Source organism: Oculina patagonica, chromosome 9 (assembly GCF_052425735.1).
Source record: "Oculina patagonica isolate OP01 chromosome 9, crgOcupat, whole genome shotgun sequence".
Lineage (NCBI taxonomy): Eukaryota > Metazoa > Cnidaria > Anthozoa > Scleractinia > Oculinidae > Oculina > Oculina patagonica.
In genome coordinates, this window is record NC_135766.1 from 2141052 (window position 1) to 2162775 (window position 21724).

Consider the following 21724-nt stretch of genomic DNA (forward strand, 5'->3'; position numbering starts at 1 on the left):
GCTTTTTTCAGTTCTTTGTGGCTTATATATAATGTTTAACAAACATCATCTTGATTTGGAAAAAATCTAATTTACATTTACCGGTACTTTCTACACACTAATTTACATATGCGATTTCTAAAACCGGTTTCGTCTAAGACCTCGTCAGTTGTTCGCCATACAAAATTTGAATATAAACATACGTCATGTACTAACACATGAAAAGTAACTACTCGACACCAGGTCCTTATAATTTGTTCTTTATAATTTGTTAATTTGTTGTAACAAATTATAAGGACCTGGTGCCGAGTAGTTACTTTTCGTGTTAGTACATGACGTATGTTTATATTCAAATTTTGTATGACTAACAACTGACGAGGTCTTAGACGAAACCGGTTTTAGAAATCGCATATGTAAATTAGTGTGTAGAAAGTAAATGTAAATTAGATTTTTTCCAAATCAAGATGATGTTTAGTTATACTTTCTTGGCTTCGACGAGCAAAATCTCTCAGAAATGTTTAACCAAGTTTCGGGAATATTATAAACTAGACTGTTTCAGGCTCTTGGTAGTTGAATATGAGAATAAGAAAGGGGCAGGGATGCTCGTTGTTGTCTGGCTTAGGGGTGTAAACTTCTGATTTTTGGTCTCGATTAGGGTGTTCCAGGGAAAACGCCAATTTCTTAGCCATAATGGTCTCATTAAAAAAAAAAAATACAAAATTAATATCAATTCTATTCTTAGTTTTTAGGTATCTTTTAGCGGTCAAGAAAAGCTTGAGCCACACCCAGATTGGTCTCTTTTATGGTTTTGTTTCAAAATGTCCGACGAGCATCCCTGCCCTTTCATATAGGAGTCCCCCCACCCCCAGCAACGAAAAATGCGAGAAACGCATTTTTTCCTCCCTCGCCCGCGTTTTTCGCTCTCCCCCAACTACTGAGAGCCTGGAAGAGGTTAATTATAAACCTAACAAGCAAACAAAGTTTCGGGAATATTATTGACCTAAATACCGATGCATTGTTTATTCTCATCAGATTCAAACAAAAATAAATCTTCACAAACCTCTTCAGAGACAAACAGTAACAAAGAAGGAGTGTCAGCAACAGGTGTGTGTTTGTCATATGTTGATCATGATATTGTAATAGAGGTTTAAATAATCATAATCATAATCAAAGTAATTTTTCTTGGACAAGGAGGTTAACCCCATGTGAAGCACCAACTTGTGAAACAAGGCCAGGAACTTCGTGCCCTACGCATTGAAGTATATAAGCACAGTTGCTTACAATAAGCACAACACGAAGCTATTCCCACTTTTGGAGCTAAACCAAAACTGTAGGCGATAATGGTCATCAAACGCAATTTGAATTACAAAATATCGGGTGAACTTATTATCAGGAACAATAATATTACAGAGTTTTTCTGATTACAGTGCGGTGGAATAATACTTAAAAAACTCAAAAGACTTTCTATCTGACATGCATACGTATGAGTAAAATAATTTAAAATAAGAACAAATCTTTAAACAGAACTGCACACTATATTAGTACTCGATGGTGAAAGCTTGCTGATGTTAACAAGGTATTTACAGTGGAACCCCGATATAACGATTTTCGATATAATGATATTCCCGATATAACGATGAATATGTTATGTCCCGGCAATAGTAAAATGTATGGGACGGAACCCCGATATAACGATTCATCGATATAACGATATAATTTTACTGCCCCCTTGGCATATTGTTCTATCGGGGTTCCACTGTATTAAGAAAATATCAAAAATAGGGGAAAGTTAAATTGGTAGAAAGAGATTTTCATGATAATAACAAAAAATAGAAATGGTACGTGCTCCCGCTGTAAAGTACACCCGGGGTATCCAATCGAACAAAATCGAACCAAAAATCAATCGAACCCAATCGAACACCAATCGTTCGATTGGGTTCGGTAATCGAACAAAATCGAACATCTATTTTGCTGTGAGTTCGATTTTCGAACCAATCGAACCAATCGAACATAACCGAACACAATCGAACATAATCGAACTCAATCGGGTTCGATTTTGTTCGAAATCTTTCTCTTGATAAGTAGATCACGCAGGACTAATCAAAATCAACTTTTATTGAATGGAATAAATATAAAAACGTCCAAATATCGAACTGAATGTCAATGTTTAGTCAAATATATTTGGTAGAAGAGAACAAAACGACGGTAAAATAACTGGAATGCACTATTGTTTACATTTCTATATTAGAAGGAAGGATATGGTTTCTGCCCTGCTTTTCACCGTTACACTCAGACAGAAGTTGCACCATTTTATTCACTACAACACAGGCAGTTGTGTTCAATATGTGAAGAATCATTCATTATTAGTAGCCAAAACCTTGCCGCCGTCAGTCTGTCCAAGCCCTCGAGGGCGGCCAAAAGCGACGTTGACAGGAGAAGAGCAATTTCCAGCATGACAACAATTACATTGGAGGAAATGCTTACTATTAACATGGATGACAAAAATAACAAGTGAACAAGTCTTGAAATCTTGAAAATCAATCGATGCAGAATTAACGTCGCGTCGCTGGTGTGCCCGTGGCTATTGTGCAGACAATTGTCCTATCCCGGGGTATGGTAAATCGCCAAAAAAGGATTAGAGGAACGGTGCACCGTACAATATGTACGCAGTATAAACAAACAGGAGTTCAGTAATCGAACGTTCGATTGAGTTCGATTGTTGGTTGTTCGGTAATCGAACGTTCGATTGAGTTCGATTGTTCATTGTTCGGTAATCGAACGTTCGATTGAGTTCGATTGACCAAATTTTATTGTGAGTTCGATTATGTTCGATTACCGAACCCAATCGAACGATTGGTGTTCGATTGAGTTCGATTACCGAACGTTCGATTGGATACCCCGGGAGTACAAAGTAGTGTGGTTTAGAGTTTTGTTTATAACATAAATGCTACTCTTATGATCACTGGATTAAAAAGGGTAATTCATTGAGATGTTGTCAACACGGCTGGATGTTTTCACGAGTCATTTTTTTGGCGTCAGCTGGGTCACGTCCATTGCATCTCCGCCATCTCGTTCAAAAATCACTCGTCTGTTTCTTTAATGTTAATTTTAATCAATTATTTTAGGCAGCGAATTTGTGGACAAGGATAAGAATGAATGGAACTCACTTCACTCTGCGGCAAAACACGGTGATGTTACCAAAATCGAATCCTTGCTATCTCGTGGATTTTCCATTGACTGCAGAGATGGTCGGGGTATAACGCCACTGATGGTAGCTGCTCTTAATGACAAGCTACAGGCTGTGGAGTATCTGCTGGCAAAGGGCGCTAATCCATCATTAGAAAACAACAATGGATGGAATTTGTTGCATTGTGCCTCACAGGGTGGCAACCCTGTTATTATTGAGTTAATGCTAAGTCACGTGCCTAGCATTGACTTAATAACTAACAAGGGTGTCACAGCACTGATGTTAGCTGCTGGTTATGGCAAGCTACAGGCTGTGGAGTATCTGCTGGCAAAGGGCGCTAATCCATCATTAGAAAACAACAATGGAGCGAATTTGTTGCATTGTGCCTCACAGGGTGGCAACCCTGTTATTATTGAGTTAATGCTTAGTCACGTGCCTAGCATTGACTCAATAACTAACGAGGGTGTCACAGCACTGATGGTCGCTGCTGCTAATGGCAAGCTACAGGCTGTGGAGTATCTGCTGGCAAAGGGCGCTAATCCATCATTAGAAAACAACAATGGAGCGAATTTGTTGCATTGTGCCTCACAGGGTGGCAACCCTGTTATTATTGAGTTAATGCTTAGTCACGTGCCTAGCATTGACTCAATAACTAACGAGGGTGTCACAGCACTGATGGTCGCTGCTGCTAATGGCAAGCTACAGGCTGTGGAGTATCTGCTGGCAAAGGGCGCTAATCCATCATTAGAAAACAACAATGGAGCGAATTTGTTGCATTGTGCCTCACAGGGTGGCAACCCTGTTATTATTGAGTTAATGCTTAGACACGTGCCAAGCATTGACTCAATAAATAACAAGGGTTCCACAGCACTAATGATAGCTGCTCGTCATGACAAGCTTCAGGCTGTGAAGTGTCTGCTTGCAAAGGGCGCTAATCCATCATTAGAAGACAACGATGGATGGAATTTGTTGCATTGGGCCTCAGGGGGTGACAACCCTGTTATTATTGAGTTAATGCTTAGTCACGTGCCTAGCATTGACTCAATAAATAACAAGGGTGTCACAGCACTAATGGTAGCTGCTGGTCTTGGCAAGCTACAGGCTGTGGAGTATCTGCTTAAAAAGGGCGCTAATCCATCATTGGAAGACAACAATGGATGGAATTTGTTACATTGGGCCTCACAGGGTGGAAACCCTGTTATTATTGAGTTAATGCTTAGTCACGTGCCTAGCATTGACTCAATAAATAACGAGGGTTCCACTGCACTGATGCTAGCTGCTATTAATGGCAAGCTACAGGCTGTGGAGTATCTGCTGGCAAAGGGCGCTGATCCATCATTAGAAGACAACAATGGATGGAATTTGTTGCATTGGGCCTCAGTTGGTGGTAACACTGCTGTTATCGAGAAGATCCTCTCTTGCGGAGTTGACATTGAATCCAGAACCAAGGCTGGTTCAACGCCACTAATGCTTGCACAAAGGGAAGGTAAATCCGAGGCAGTGACGTATCTTCTTAGCAAGGGCGCTAAGCCTTCTTAGTTAACAGAGTCACATAAGGATTATTCTTGAGGCATGCTCGGTGAATCAGTGTTGGTGGGCATGTGTGAATACTTAAGATTAACTTGAAGTTGATGAGGTGAATTAACTGTCGATTCACGCTAATTTTGTTTGATTTTGCAGACGACCAGCTAACACAATGTCAAAATTCAAATTGCTAGTTAATTTACCTTATCAACGGCAATTTTAAACTTAATTACAATATGGTTATCACTACTTTCCTATGGAGTTCCTAGTTTAGTTGTCACGCAACGCATCTTGTGAGTGTTGTGTGACGATTTTAATAACGGCTACGAATTAGACGAGAATCATTTGGCTGATTAGGACATGGCAAACTTAATGTGATAGAAACTAAGGGCCGATCATTTAAACGTGGTCTACGTTAGACCTGGTTTATATTCGAATTAAGTATTTACAGGACCAAACGAAAGCGAAATTATTGTATTATTACAACGTGTGTGAACCAAATTTAACTAAGAAGCGTTAAGGCGTCGCATTAAGTGTAGTTTACACCACGGCTAATAAGCCGTAAAATTAACGCTGCGATGAAATGACAGCAGCCTGTCAAGGTTTTCAAAACACTAAATGATCGTCGCTCATTTAGTTTATTGTAAAACACCTTGACCGGCTGTCACTTGGACACTTCGTAAAATTTAGTTAACGTGGCAATTACTGCTAAGAAGGCACAAGACAATATTATGGCTTACTCCGCTAGCAACAAACACGGAAGCTATTTAGTATTACAGTGTTTGTATTGAAATTTATTGTTAAATATTTTGTCATTTATTTTCAAGTCCTGTAGGCATCTTTCTCAAAATTCACCGTAGTTTAGCAGATGATTTGGGTCAAGTTAATATGGACAATGAAAAGTATTAAGTTAAACTTACAAAATATTGTATCAGTGTAATTATGTTATAGAGAAAAATGGAGAACATTAATGTCCGGCTCGATCCCGCTCCCGGGGGCAAGGAACTGAGCAGAATTGTATTGTAAGTACCCTGTTTTCTACACATTAAAGTTTAAATGAAGGTCAGTATCAAGAAATATAATATTATAAGTAGTATTTGTTTCAGTGTAAATGTACAAAGCTACCTTCAATTTAAAACTACAGAATATTGTCCAGTCAAGTCTGTAGTGTCAAGCAACTTAAAGGAGCAATGCCAACATAAACAAGAAGTCGGAGTTTTTTTTGTTTCAGTGTACAAAACTACTTCCAGATAAAAAAAGTAATTTACTGAGGTAAAAACAACAGAGTGGTAAAAATAAACCAGAAATGAACAGACAAACATTTTGGACTCAGTGAAATTTACAATGTGCGTCATTCGTGACTTGTCTCCTTTAAACAATAGGATTTAAACCTCTGTTACATTTTAATCCTGGATTAGTGTTAATCAGCGATTGAATAGTGATGACTAACTTGTTCACAGTCTCTTTGTTTAGCAGATGATCGTTGGACACTCGGTAAAACCGCTTTGTTTGTGGCTAATTTTCGCGCGCTACACGATCTGAGAAATAGAGAGACTATGGACAGTCTAAACAGGGATCCGATGTAAGATTTCTTTTGGTAAAAAATCGCAATGAGCGTTCCGGGAGATTATCAGCCTTAGGTTTTAATACAGTCAACTCTTGTTGTAGCGAAAACGCTCGAGGCGTCGTTTACTGACCGTTATAGCGAGAGTCCGTAATAGCCGGAGTCATTTCCAATCAAACTCTTTTGCCGGGATCTGGATTTTGTCCGTAATAGCGAGTGTCCACAAATGAGCGGGGTGTCCGCAAGGCGAGAGTTGACTGTAGTATGGATCAAGGGCAGCGACGTCTGTACAGAGAAGACCAAAAGCTGATGTTCTTTCAGAAAATGCTGAGTAGGCTAGGTTAATAAGACATTTATTGAACGAATTTATAATTGGAAAAAATTGGTTGTTGCTGTACAGTGAAAGCTCTAAATAACGAAGTACCAAGGCACTGAGAAAGTATATTTGTTATAACAGGGACTCGTTATTTTGAGGTTCCACTGTGTAAACTGTAGTCATTATTTAGAAGCATTCTGACTATAAATAGATGTGGAGTCTAAGATTCACAATTTAGTTTATTTTTTGACGCAAAATTCTAGATTCAAGGTTACGATAGATGGTTTATTCAAACTGTTTTTTTTTTACTAGATGCGAGACTGCTATGTAAATACCAGTTGTTTGTACTGAAACGCAGTACAATAAGTGTTAGATATCGCACACAGGGCTTTTGTCCCTAAGCAAAATATTTTTTAATGTATTATTTTTATATTAATTTTATACATATATTTTTATAGTCTAATGTTAAAGCTTAAAAAGCCTTTTTAGACAATAAAAGACATTGAAGTACCTCATATTGAGGTTTGGACTGACTGGAGACAGATGTTTCCAGTTTATAATCAAAGCAAGGACAAATATTTTCTTAAGCTATAGTGTATACTGTGTTTGACTAGTGCTGTTCAAATAGCAATTGTACATAGCGTGTAATTAATGGCTGTGTCATTCACATGGCCTAGAGGGGTTCAATTTGACCGACGGAGTCAATTTTTTATCGTAGAAATCAAATTTCCTTGTTTATTTAGTGTGTAAATAGAGCATTTATCATGAATTAAAACTATATTATTTTGATAGAACAGATATGTTTGCTAGAGTGGCTTTGTACGCAAGGTTTTAAGTTGTAGTACGTGTATCTTATAAGACAATTTAGTGAGTATTATCGCTGTATATTTTTACGAGTCTTGCAGTATTTCGACAGGCCCTACGGGCTCGAAAATACAAATGACAAGTAAAACGTTCAGCGATACTTTTAGAGACTGGCCATTATTTTTTTGGAGGAGGAGGGGGGGGGGGGGGGTATAAGAATAGAATATGGTCCGTCCCTTAACACACTAAAATGTCTAATAAGAGATTTATTATCCAACGTTTTCTTTTCCCAAAATGCTAACTTCCCGCCGTTTTTTATCATTCACGCGGTCAAGAGGAATACCGAACCTGCTAAACCGGTTTGGCCTGCGTAGCTGGCGGTTTTGTTGGGGTTTTAACGCGCGCACAAGAAAGCGGCGAACTCCCCAAGCCTCTCGCTTGCTTGTGCGCGCTTTAACCCCCCCCCCCCCCCCCAAAAAAAAAAAAAAAAAAAAAAAAAGAAAAACCGCCAGTTACGCAGGCTAACCGGTTGTCCAATATACACGACCTGATACGAGTCGTAAATGTCTTTGTCGAGTGGAGAAATGCATATCATTATGGAGACTTAGAAATTTTTCACTATGTTGTATCAAGCAAGGGGCCCTGCCATATGTTGTCGAGTCGTACGACACTGTCTGAAACACTTCCCTCCCAGTACCTTCTTTTAACTGCATCGAGGCCCGCACTTTCTAACCTGTGGTTACTACTAATAGAACGAATAATATACGTACTGTATTGGGTTGTACGTGTTTAGGCTATCACGCTATTAGAACGAGGAATATACATATTTCGTTTCGCGTGTTTGGGCCATTACGCTTTTAGAGCGAGGAATTTACATTGTGTTTAGCGTCAGTTTCACTAGCACACTTTAAGAACGAAGAATATACATTGACATATGAAAAGTTTAAACCATGAATAATGTTTACTAGGAAACTGACTGGAAAAATAATCGTCTTCTGTGACAGAATAAAAATAATACATGGTGTATCTGGAGGAGCTATCTCTCGGTCTACTAGAGTCTACACACTACAGTCTACTTGCAGACTTATTCATGGCCTCTTTCTTTTTTAAAGCACATATGTATTCTGTGGAGATGTTAGTATGATGATAATAGTATGATGAGATTTAAAACTTCCTGTTATAAAACATTTTAAAGAAAACTGCACATTATTTATTACAATTACCTTGGATGCAATATAACTCCAAGTAACTTGACTAAACTTTGTGGAAACAGCCATTTCCTAGTGAAGACACTAGGGAGCTTCATGGTGGATTTCCACTGACGCGTAAATTTTATGTGCGTGAAAAAAGTAGAGACAATGTATGAACCACTGGCGTAAACGTCTACGCAGGCCGTTCTTCACGCACGTTAGCTGTCGTAAAAACGACAGCTAACGACGGCGACGCCGAGGACAACGCCTGGTGCAAGACGAATTTATATTTTCCGTTCATCGTAAATTAGAAATACGAAAATTAAGCCGTCGTCGTTCACGCACTTTAAAATACGCATAATTTGGTCATTTCAGACCATTTCACGTTGTTGTTTTGCAGAGAACGGCCAAGAAATGTACCAGGATTTAAAATGCACTTGCAGAGCTGTTATTCTGCTCATTAAATCTTTTGTTTGGTGACGTTCTCGTTCACGTTACCGTCGTGGTTTGCTTAAGCTCCCTACTGACTGAAATGTATGTAAAGAGATCGTATGGTATTAAATAACGAAAAGACCTGTTGTGTTATTTGCAGCAAATCAGATGAATGGAAAAGCTTCAACAATTTTGGACGATCCATGTTTGCTGGGTAAGTTAACAGTTTGTATTGATGCTGTTATATAATATTGATTGCAAGTTCACATTGTTTTATTTGCTAATCTTTCTCAATTTGTTTGTCTGCAGAATTGTCGACAGTTATTTGCCTGACTTGGTTCTCCAAGGGGTTCAAGAAAACAACTTTCGAGCAAGTCTGTCAACTGACTTAAAGCTTGCATTACAGGTAAATAACTTGAATCAATCCAGCTAGCACATGATATGGAAGACCAACGGATCCGTCAGACTTGAATCTGTGGTTAATTATTTCCATCCTCGGAGACCCAGGGGCAGTTTGTGGGGCAAGAGAAACGCGAAAAAGCGGGTAAAAAATAGCGCGAAACTGCCAGTTACATAAATCAGCATATAAAAGTTCTATTGACTGAAAGTGCCCCTGGGGAAAGATTCTTACCAGACCAGTTCAAAAAGCTCTCTGAATACTGCCTCGTGATTGGGCAGAAAAATCTTTTGTTTTCCCTTTGTATTATTCTGCCCAATCGGCGAACAGCTTGACTGCGGTCCTTTTGTTGTGTTCTCATGCAAACGAAGTATGTACACAAAGCCAGTTCGCTCGCTATATCTGTCTTGCTTTTTAGCGGAGAATTTGCTCGGGAAGGAAAAGTTTCGGCTAGTGCCTCCCCTGGTCGAAAACGTCGAAAGTTTGACGGCCATGCCCGCGGAGAAACGGCGGATTCTTCAGATTGTGGTCGATCGCAGGAATCGTAACACTTGAATGCTGCTTGCGAGCTATTAAAGTTTGTGTGCGATATGCAGCTTGTTGCACAATACAAAGGGAAAACAAAAGATTTTTCTGCCCAATCACGAGGCAGTATTCAGAGAGCTTTTTGAACTGGTCTGGTAAGAATCTTTCCCCAGGGGCACTTTCAGTCAATAGAACTTTTATATGCTGATTTATGTAACTGGCAGTTTCGCGCTATTTTTTACCCGCTTTTTCGCGTTTCTCTTGCCCCACAAACTGCCCCTGGGTCTCCGAGGATGAATTATTTCTAGAAAAAGCAGAGAACACATGTATGTTTGCATAAAGGGAATTAGATGCAAACACTCAAACAAGCATAGGTTTTGAGCAGCCGTTCTTTTTTCTTTCGTTGGAAATTTGTTGCATTATAAAACAGTCATTCTACTCAAACTTGCAGAGTATCAGTCAATATTACACATGACTTTGTAGGATAACTGTTAAATATTCTTTAGTTTTGATTGAGTTACCTTCACGTGTTAAGACCAACAATGTGCAAGAAAAATTATTTGTTGGATTAACGGTGGCGGATCCAGTCCTTAAACACCCAAAAATTTTTACTGTGTAGAAGTCATTTAAAAAAAAATCTTTTACAAAAAAGAAGGGGGGAACCTCCTCTCTGGCTCCTCCCGGCCACTGATTAAAAAATGCAACCATAACTATTTTTTATAATTTGTTATTTAGCATTCAGTTGTTGATAACCCAGTATCAGAAGCCGTTTGCATCATTGCGAACACAGACAAATGGTAAGTTCATGTTGCCATGCTTTTGTTGCATGTCTACCTGTGATGTATTATTCAGGGAAAAGACTGGTACATGAAATTTTTGTAATGACTTAATTAAACCATTTGAAATTTGGTTAATTCGTGGCACAAAATGTGCTACACATTTTCTTTACTGTGGAAACTGCAGTTAAGCATGGGTTGCTTGGGATCTGGTTGTGTTGTGTATAATCGCTACAGGAAAGTGACTGTTTGGTTTGCTTGTTGTAGGACATGTGAGTTTGTCTCTGTGAAGAAGAACAGGAAGCAAGCAGCAAGGTAAGACATGGCCGCCGAACAATGATTTACACGTGAATTGGATGAAACACGGAAATTAGGTTTGCCTTCCAAGCTCAGTTAACTGATAACTTTTTTGTTATACAGCTATCTCCCATAATTTACTGATACGCTAGACTGTTCATAGCCCTCTACTTGCAAAACAGAAATCGAGCCTCCACCCCCCCCCCCTCCCCTCCCTCCAAACACTTAGAACCAGCATACTTGAATTGGCATTCGTATATAATGGAGAATTAATTTTTAAGACTGGTATGCCCATTGTATGAAACTTCAAAGAGTATGAGCCATGTTTTGTAAATTCTTTTATTTGTTCTGGACACACATTCATTTCTTTTATTTGTGTTTTATCTTTAGCGATCATGTTCATGTACAACAAGTTGAAGTGTCCAACTTGGTTTTCTCTATGCTGTCTTCGCTGAGTGGCCTCTGGGATATAAAAATGTCTGCTGAGTTTGTAAGTGCTTTATACGGATTGCATTTTTCTATATTTTGTTGGTGAATGAAGTGGGAGCGTCAAAGGAGAGTGAACGTACGTGGAAGAAATGGAGAAATAAAACCTCGAAGGAAAACGAAAATTAGTTCGGGAGATTGGCGAGTTCGTGAAATCGGAAGTCGTGTAAAATTGCAGTTTTCGACTGAGGGAAGGGAAACCACTGTTAGTTCGAGTTTATGTATGTTTGAAAAAATCGAGTTATTCCTCGGTATACTTTTTTTGTATGCAGTGTAATAAGCTCTCTTTTTTCTCTTGAACTTTTTCAGTGTCTAATGCATTTGGAAGATAAACTGAAGGAAATTTACCTGAAAAGCAAGGTAAGATGACATGCAAAACAAGTCAATTGTACCAGCCACTGCTTTTGAAAAAAACTACTTATGGCGAGGAGGCCGAGTATTGCGTGCAGCATATTCTGGCAACTTGTCGAGGACCAGTGTTGCATTGCAAGTGTTGTTAGGCGTATTTCCTCCTGTGTTTCAAGTCACTGCAACATGTTTCGTGAAATAGACATGAGTTCAACTTCGTTCAACATGTCGCCGCATCTTGCAACACTAATAATGCAGTAATACAGTATGCACAACAACTCTTTTCAACTTGCATTGCAACATTGTTGCATGTCAAGTTGCGAGAAAATGTTACCCGCATTACTTCGTTTTGAAAATATCCTTGTTCAAACTATTAGACTGTCACGCACCCAGTAAAGGTATTTTAACGTTGGATACTGACGACCAATTTTGGGCTAAAAAAAGTGTCAAAAATTCATTTCTTTTCGCAGGTCATAACAGAAAGAATAAGAGACAGAAGGAAGTTATTGACGCGTGACGACCTCACAAAAATGCTCAGGTAAAATTATTGAGAGAGTGGTATTTATGGAGTTGCTGCAAAGAAAGGATCAAGTTTTAAATTAGACTGTCCACAGCCCTCTATTTTTCGTGTTTTTTTTTTCGATGAGCGCACGGTGAGAACGGCAAGAGAACTTGACGCCAGCGCAAAACGGAAGAAGCAAGGGGGCGGGGGCGGGGAGCGAAAAAAATAGAGTACCTTTCATTACCAAGTAACGCGTAGAGTATGTTTTTCCTTTGGCTCGCTTCGCTCGCTTTCCGACCCCCCCCCCCCTCCCCCCGCACGCTCGCGCTTCGTTTGCTTTTTTTGCGTTGAAAAATCGAGAGGCTGTGGACAGTCTAGTCTGGCTCCCCACCCAGTTCTAGGTATGACCTCATTTAGTTTCCGTTGACTTAAATAAATACCCTCGAGACCTATACTGATAGCAACTCCCCCGTCCTGTTTTTTCAAAAGGAATATGCAGTGGTCACTAGAATAGGTCCGGGGGGGGGGGGGGTAAAATATGTACCTAGTGTTCCTTGCTCCCCTATCAGAAAAGCTAAGGAAACTTTTGTGTAATGATTGGGAACGGAGAAGGGAGAGGTCTAGCATGCAATGCAGGCATATCTGATGAGTAAGCGTTGGATAATTTTCAAGTTCGAATCAAAAGTTGGCGCTCGCCCGATCAAAAAGCTCTCGCTCGCTAGAAATAAATATGCCTGCGTTGCAGCCTAGGGAAGGTCTGTGAACACTTGTTGAGCCCTATCTTGTAGCTAAGTAACCCTTGAGATCGAAAAGTGAATGGAGATTCGTAAATTTTGAAAGTTCTGACCATTATTCTTTTTTCTTCTTTTTTCCAGTGTGGACGATAATGATGTGCCGTTACTGCTGGCAGTAGCTAGTACCCATTCTCCGCAGAGCATGCCACTAGTCAGCTAAAGACCGAATCAAGTGGTTTTGATGAAAGCCACAAAGATGTCTTGCCGTACATGGTGTGACCTTGCGTGACATGACGTGACGCACTTGGTCAGATTTGTCTAAAGGTGACATTTGCCATTTGCCAAGTGTGGATGTTTCAGTACAGCATCGCATTCTCCGCGCTTGGATCTTAAAAATCTTTATTACTCTGCTATTGAGATCAATTATTTATTTGTGAATGGAGAGCTTATTCCAACCACTATTTAGCTGGCAAAATATTGTGGAATCAAAATTCCTGTGGAAAACGTGACCATGAAAATTTCACCGTCACTAGCGTGACGGACCGTGACACTACCTTTCATTACCGAGTAACGCTTAGAGTATGCTTTTGTGAATCTAGATTCAAGCTTTTTTCAAAAGTCGGAATTTCGAGCCTTGATTAATAACATCAGCACAATTCTGAAATTATAAGCCATGGCAAACAGCGGCAACTCCTCAAAGCATATACATGATACGGATGTCCAACAGGGTTAGAATGTGGATTATTTTCAGGGTATACTATTAGTACCAAACATTTTTTTGTCTTTCCAACCGCTAGACAATAATTTGTTTTGCACTTGCAAAACTTAATTTTTCTTTTTCTTCTTTTTTTCTTGGGTGTTTGGGTATTTTGTTTCATTTTATTTTATTTTTAAATAATAAAACACCGTAAAATTTCTGAAATATGCTCCACATTTAAATTTGCTTAGTTTCCTTTTCGGGTTGGCTTTTTCAGGGGTTTTAAAGCTTATTTTTGGATTAAAGTTTGCGTTTCAAATATCTTTGTATTACAAATGGGATACAATACTATGCCTAAGGATTTTTGGTGCATCCAAGAATATCATAATTAAAAGGATATGAAACCACAAGACTCACAGGGAGCAGAAGAGCCAAATCCGACCTTTTAGAATGTGTAAATATTAAAATGTTCGATCTATTTGTAGTGCTTGTCAAACGTTATCCAATCTTTTTGTTACGTTAACCGGACGGTTTAACAGTTAAACGGATCGAACATTTTAATATTTACACAGAGGTCGAATTTGGCTCCTCTGCTCCCTGTGATGAAACCCCAAATTAAACAGACGTTCAACAGGCTCAGAAACCTTTTTTTGCGGGGGGGGGGGGAGCTTATTTTTTGGGGGAAAGGATATTTAAGGAATTTTACGGTATCTCAGAGAAAACTAAGACTAACGGATGCATATGTTATTGCACAAATGCAAAATAGTTTTCTTTGAGTTGTTTTCAAACGAAATAGGTAACATTTTATAACGTGTTTCTAATAAAAAGTATGAAGAAACATGTAAACATAGCATTTCTCGTACAACCAGAAATCAATTTGTATTTTCTTCACCCAGTTGCAACCTGAATAAAATGTTTGTTATTTCTTTATATAATTGTGTCAACTGGATTACTTGAGAAGCAAAGGAAACCAAAAGGGATTTTTGGCAACTCTCTTACGAAATGGGCCTGAATGGATTATTAGAACCTGGGATTTGGGTCACTGGGTCTGGGAATCACAAACAAATAAACAATAGAACTGGGATTTGGAAAACCAAAGGCTCTCCTGCTACAGCTGAAATATTACACTGATCACAAGAAACTGCATCTCCATATGACATGTACACAAAAACTTCATAGGGTGCACAGAAGGGAGCGACAAAGCGGGTTACTGTCCGCCATCTTTGATCCGGATTTTGAAATTGTCCGCAAAAAAGTCCAGTCTCCCGCGCGACAGTATAGTGCCAGTTTCCCGCGCGACATGAAATTAATATATATATATATATATATATATATATATATATATATATATAAAAACAAAAATCTGCAATATCACAGCGACAAACCGACGAGTGGTGTTTAATGTGTAATACACTTAGCAATAAGGTGTGACATTGCATAAATGTCACACCAGCTAGTTTACAGGTATTCCACATAAATTAGTTAAGAAAAAAATAAAAAATAAAAAATAAAAATAAATAAATAAAACTATATAAGTCAGGATGATGAGATAAATTCTAAATTAATTATTATATATATATATATATATAATATTCTGAACAATAAATGAGTCGATACTACTAAAATTAGGTTAAAAGGCCCGAAAGGTCAATTTTCATTATACTATTTTTAAAGGCCTTAAGAGATCTGTTGGTTCTGTACTAACTGCACGGAAGTATTTTGCTTTTGTGTTTACGATTTCTTGTTATTAAAAAGACCCTCTGGCACCCAGGTAACCTGAGATCATGCCTTCCCTCCTAATTTTTGTTTCGTTTCCTCAGAAACGATACGGTATTATTTTGTTTTGGCTTCGATGTGAACTATTTACACAGTGGGGGCTACTATCCAATCAGAAGAACGGTCGTAACCACAAAGTAAATACGTTTGACCGATGGCAATTAATTTCGTAAAAACATGTTCTTCAAATATCGGAAAGATATTCCTCAGCATGATAAAAAAATATTGAGATTCGTTGCAAACAGAAATATCTGGCGACTGCAATGGTTTTAAGTTTGATAAAAGCGATGTATTGTAAGAAAACTAGAGAAAGCTCTCGTAGCGTTTAATTGTTAAGTAAACATTCTAGCGATTTTCTGAAACGGAAGTAAATTTCCACCAATCAGTGTTTGAAAGCGCAAACAAAAACGGGATGACTTGTCGTGTTTGCTCGCACGGGTGGCTGCTATCCAATCACAAGAACGGTCGTAACCACAAAGTAAATACGTATGACCGATGGCAATTAATTTCGTAAAAACATGTTCTTTAAATATCGGAAATATAATATTATTCCTCAGCATGACCAAAAATATTGAGATTCGTTGCAAACAGAAACATCTAACGACTGAAATTGTTTTAAGTTTGATTAAAGCGATGTATTGTAAGAAAACTAGAGAAAGCTCTCGTAGCGTTTAATATTATTCTGAAACGGAAGTAAATTTCCACCAACCAGTGTTTGCAAGCGCAAAGAAAAACGGGATGACTCGAGTTTGCTCGCACGGTAGAGCTTAAGTGCACTACAAAGAGAAGTGCATATTTACAGGCGAGTTACAAAGTTAATTTCACTTCATGTAACAGAGGAATGTATAAATGTGGGAAATTGCCCTATTCTATTTGTACAAGAAAATTCACGGCATCGTCGACGTCACAAACAGCGCGAATACACGCAAAATTGCGTGGGTTCTCGCGTGGATGTACCCGGAATCGCGTGATCAGTGTCACGTGCGTCGCAAAAACATTCGAGTCTGCACGGAAAGTTGAGAACGAAAAAGAAGACAGTCAAGTTCTGTTCAAAGTTTAAATTTTGTATGGACAGTATCGTATAGCAAGGTGTGCAACTGCCGTGTCGAACTAAATTCGTCTCCTTAGTTGATGTAACGCTCAACATTAACTACCGTTGCAACTGCTGGAGCAGATTTCTGAGATTAAATTATTGATATAAACATTATTTGGATTATTCAAAGCCATCGCGGTCTGATCGAAACTCCACAGTATCGCCAAAAATGCAAATCGTTATTATCAGTGTTACACTGACAACAGAAGCAACTTGGCTGTGTCTTATTAGCTCTTATTCTGTGGAGATAATTTTATATTTGCCGGGAGAGCGTGCAGCGCGGATCGACCAAAATACAATCCTGGTATGACTATATATAACATATAACATAAAACTTTCTTTAAACTTGAATTTTGCTTAATTAAAAATCCCGGTTAAAAATCTGTGTATGGTAGCATTTTTACATTAATTTGCCCTTGTTGTTTACGTGTCTTTGTAAAGTGACAACAGGCATTTGATTTTGAAGAAATGGCTTCGAAACAGTGTGCTTATCTCTGTTCTTGTCGACCGGGGTTATGGTTTGTCTTGAATTTGGCATTTATTTGATTTGAGCATGTGATCAACTCAGAGAAGTATATACCTCAAGCTTTTTGTCAAAAGGTAATAATTTAATCTACGATTAAAGTGTTGTTTTGCATTTTATCAGAGATCAGTAGTCACAAAACACTTTATTTATGGGACTGATTTGTTTTAGGATTGTTTGTTTTAAAAAATAAACCATTCCCGACATTGATAGGAATATATTTAAATATTTTCTGTAAGTTATTTTTCCATTCATGTAACATTCAAAGTTATGCTATCAGGTGCCATTTTTAAGTAAAAAGTGTTCTGCAGAAATAAAAACAATCATTTTAATTTTCACTGGATGAGTAAAAACGATAAAGACAAGCTTCTTTCACTTAACTTAATTTGGAGAGAAAGACACATGCTATTTCTATAAAGAGAAATATTTGTGTGTTACTTGAACTCTTGAAAGCCAAACTGCATCAGGACGTAGTTTATGTCTCCTTTACATAAAATGGACAGTAGGTGTTAAACTGAATATGAAGTTCTTCTTTTCATTCTTCACTCGTGCATAAATTCGGCAAATTCAACATACACTAGGACCTTCTCCAAATTAAAGTAAACCACAAACCCATCTCTCCTTAGTGTTACACTATTCTCACCCTTCCGCAATCTGGAAACGAAACACTATTTCTTTTTGAAATAGCTGCTTGTTCAGATTGTTTTGTGATTGTTGGATTACCCGCCAAATTTGGACAAAGAATGTGCACGTGACCGCGGAGAAGCGGGAGTGGTCGTCCCTTCCCAAAGTTGGTTGTCATGCTGTTTTGTTTGCTGGTATTGTCCATTTCGCGAACGCGGAAATTGAAAGTATTTTCCTTATTTTTAGCCTGCTGGATCGCTGGAAACCATAGATACTTAATTGCAAGTGTGATCTAAAGCCATTGAAATGGGAGTGGGTGGTTCGTTCCGTGTGAAAGCTGTCGGAGAAAGCAAAGAATTCCACGTTCGCACGGACGTTCCGGGGCCATCTGAATGCGTCAAGCTTCATGTTCAAGATGATGTTTCTCAGTGTATCAATGTGTTGTTCATTTGCAATGAGTGGGGTTCCTCGAAGGGAGGTCTGTCGACTTTCAACAGAGAGTTTGCAGTGAATCTGGCTAAAGCATCAAACGAACGTCTTAAAATTCACTGCTATGTTTGCAGTAGCAGCGAAGAAGACAGACAAGATGCGAGCATACAGGGAGTGAATTTGATCACCGCTCGACGTGTCCCGGGATCAGATCCCATAGAGTGGCTGAAAAGACCACCGCCAGAGCTACAACACCCTGATATTGTTGTGGGCCATGGTCGGAAATTCGGCGGTGCTGCTTATTTCATTTCTGACAGGACAAAATGTAAGTGGATACATTTCGTTCATGTATTCTGTGAAGACCTTGGAAAACACAAACTGGAAGGAGGCGCCACAGCAGATGCAATTGCAGAGAACGAAAAGAAAAATAAACAAGAGTTAGAGCTTTGCGAAGCAGCCCATCTGGTTGTTGCTGTCGGTACTGAACTCCAAGAGAAATACATTAGACGTATTCCAGAGATAAAAGTTATCACTCCTGGGCTTTTCGAACAGTTCCTTATTGACGGAAGACAACCGCACAGGGTTCAAAAGAGGTTCCGTGTTTTCATGTTCGGTCGTGGAAGTTTTGAGGACTTTGCACTCAAAGGGTATGATATCATCGGAGACGCAGTAGCGTCGCTTGGAAGAAAATATGAACTGACTTTTGTTGGTTCTCCGCAATATGAACAGAGAAGCATAGAGTCGTGGTTTATTGAGAAAACAAAAATTGCACGCAATCAACTGACCATCCGTGGATATTGTGACTATCAAGAAATGAAGAAGATGTTTCGTGAAGCTGATGTTATAGTCATGCCATCCCGCACAGAAGGCTTTGGTCTGGTGGCCCTGGAAGCAATTTCAGCTGGTGTCCCTGTTCTTGTTTCCAGTGAAAGTGGAATAGCTAAAGCATTAGAGGAAGTGGAAGGTGGGATGTCTGTGGTAGTCGAATCTGATAGGCCACAGGACTGGGCGAGAAGAATCAAACAGTTGTCACAACAGAAACCAAAAGACAGGCATGAGAGTGCTCTACATCTCAGAGAACAGTACGGAAATGTTTTTACCTGGCAAAATGAATGCGCAAAATTTGAGCAGATGATTTTAGAATTGGTGCAGAGACCTGATAAAGCTGTCCCCTCAAGCTTTACATTGAAAGGTTTGCTGTTAATATGTTACTTCATTGAGATCCTTTTGGTCAGTGCTCCAATATGATCAATTTTTATACAGTTCCCTTTTAATTTCCTTTTTTAAAATTGTCACCAATGGTAAATTCTGATATCTACCAAAACCAATGGGACTAATTATGTCACATAATTATTTACATGAATGAGGGTGTTGGTGGCATAACATAAATGAGCATGGTGACCTATTTTTTAATTGCTTAGTAATTGCCCCCGCAGGGTTTTGGCCCAGAGGCCAAAACCCGAGGAGGCACCCTAGGACTCCCCGCGTGTATACATACAAGGACAAAGAATATTTGTTGAAAAAGTAAGAAATGTGTTTGTAATGGGCGAAGCGTTCTCGATTTGACAAAACTAGGCGCGCACGGTCGTGACGGGTAATATTTTAGCAAGCGCGCACGGTGGTGTCGGGTACTTGCAACCACGAGGTCGCGTTTGGTCACCTTCGCGTTTCGAGCTTCGCCATCTGCTAGCAGCGTTTTGTTTTCCGGTTTTGGCCTACGCGTGTTCACAGATTTGTTCGAGCGGTTTCTCTGCTTTGGTTGTGTTAAGTGATATTTGAAGCAAATGTTAGTAATACGTCGAAAGATTTCGAGCAATTGGTTTCGTGTTCTTGGCTACGTGCCGGCTACCTATGTTCCAAGCGTTACATTTGTAAGGTTTGCTTTCGGAGGTTTGTTGTATCGTATACATCTTACAAGTTACAACGAGTAATAAACAAACGCGTGAACTTTGTCATGTAGTACAAGGTACAACGTAATTCGTTTCGCTAACAAACTGTCAGATTATTTGATCCAAAGAGTGGGTTGTTTTCTCGAATCTTTGAATGTGCCATATTTTGTTACTCGTGGAATTGTTTAGGCTTTTTGGCCTGGAAATTATTGTAAGTTTATTTTGAATGTTATAAGCCCGGGAATAAGCTTGTGTGTTGTCATCACGAATAATGTGTTATGTGTTATTTCCGCTAGGTGTTATTTCCGCGCGCTAGGTAATATAATTCGACTTGAACTTGTGAATATTTTTAGGACGCAACGGTGTCACACAACAAGAAATTCCGCATGACACAGTAAAAAAGAAGCCTAATTGTGCAGTCCATCGGCATTAATAATTAAAGGCGACAAAAAAAACAAATTATAAAAAGGCGGGGGCAGCTTTATAGTGAAAACTATTACTAGTTAATTAATTTTGGTGAACAAATTCAGTCTTTTCTTAGAGTTAGACAATTTGAAAAAAAATGATCAGAGGGAAACAACACACATTTCGCCGGGTTTTGGCCCACCCCACGGCCCGGCGGCCCACCTCACGGCCCGCGGCCCACCCCACGGCCCGGCGGCCCACCTATTAGCTTAAATCAAAGAAAATTCAAAGTCGAATCTCCAGGAGTCTTCTTCATCGAAAATCGAACGTGAAATGGCCCATATTTTCTACACGAGCGAGAAAATACCACAAGTATTCGCGTGGGCGCGTGGTAGACGAGGATCAAGACTTGCTGTTTCTTCCCCTTTTTGCACTTTGATGGTAAATTCGCCGAACTGATTATGAAACTCTTGAACGGATGGCTCCCAAATATCTTTTTTATCGATAGGATAGCAACGAAACCCGACAGCCTCCATCTTGTTTTGCTTCTTCGTTCTCGCCCCAGTCTCATATTGACGTCGGATCGAATACCTGGTTACTAAGCTACGAACCTTCTGCAAACGCATGTTCTTGTTGTCACACAAAAATGCATGGTAAAACCGTGTTTAATGAAGAAATATCTGTCAACAAATACCAAAAAAAGACCAGCCATACGTCAAAGTTGGTGTTCATTATATGAATGAGCTGAAATTGTGGGTAAGACTGAAGTATTTTCCTTTCCAATGTTAAGTGAGTTCACGTTTGATATTCGATGAAGAAGACTCCTGAAGATTCGACTTTGGATTTTCTTTGATTTAAGCTAATAGGGGGGCCGCGGGCCGTGAGGTGGGCCGCGGGCTGTGGGTTGGGCCGCCGGGCTGCGGGCCGCAAAGTGGACCGCGGGCCGTGGGCCGCGGGCCGTGGGCCTGCTTTTAGCAAAACCCACATTTCGCCTGGTAAAATTTGCCTATCACATCACTGTTGCCGGTGAGCAAGGTAACCAATCTTTTTTTTTTTTGAAAACAGTGCTTGGTAGGGAACATTCAAAGAAAGTTTCAAAACATCTTTCAAGAACGTTTATTTCCTTAATGCTTGGGGTGAACCCTGCGATGGGTTTAGTCATAACATGCCAACCTTAACCCTTTAAGCTCCAAGAGTGCCAACATCAAATTTCTCCTCACAATATCA

General features: G+C 39.3%; 3 protein-coding genes across 5 annotated transcripts in view; all 3 read left to right on the top strand.

Moving 5' to 3' along the window:
* Positions 1–7364, top strand: part of LOC144665183 (uncharacterized) — a 320693-nt gene extending 313329 nt beyond the window's left edge. The window contains exon 26 of the mRNA XM_078526356.1: positions 3105–7364. Within this exon, the coding sequence (XP_078382482.1) occupies positions 3105–4705 (1601 nt within the window). The 3' untranslated portion in view covers positions 4706–7364. The remainder of the gene's footprint in view (positions 1–3104) is intronic.
* The window catches only part of LOC144665187 (uncharacterized), a 74889-nt gene that overhangs the window by 13024 nt on the left and 40141 nt on the right, over positions 1–21724 (top strand). The gene's annotated exons all lie outside the window — the stretch shown is intronic.
* LOC144666528 (folliculin-interacting protein 2-like) lies at positions 10888–14704 on the top strand. Its single transcript, XM_078527948.1, has 5 exons — positions 10888–11009; positions 11382–11481; positions 11787–11837; positions 12296–12363; positions 13203–14704. Exons 1-5 carry the CDS (start codon positions 10888–10890, stop codon positions 13279–13281), a joined length of 420 nt encoding a protein of 139 aa, XP_078384074.1. The 3' UTR covers positions 13282–14704.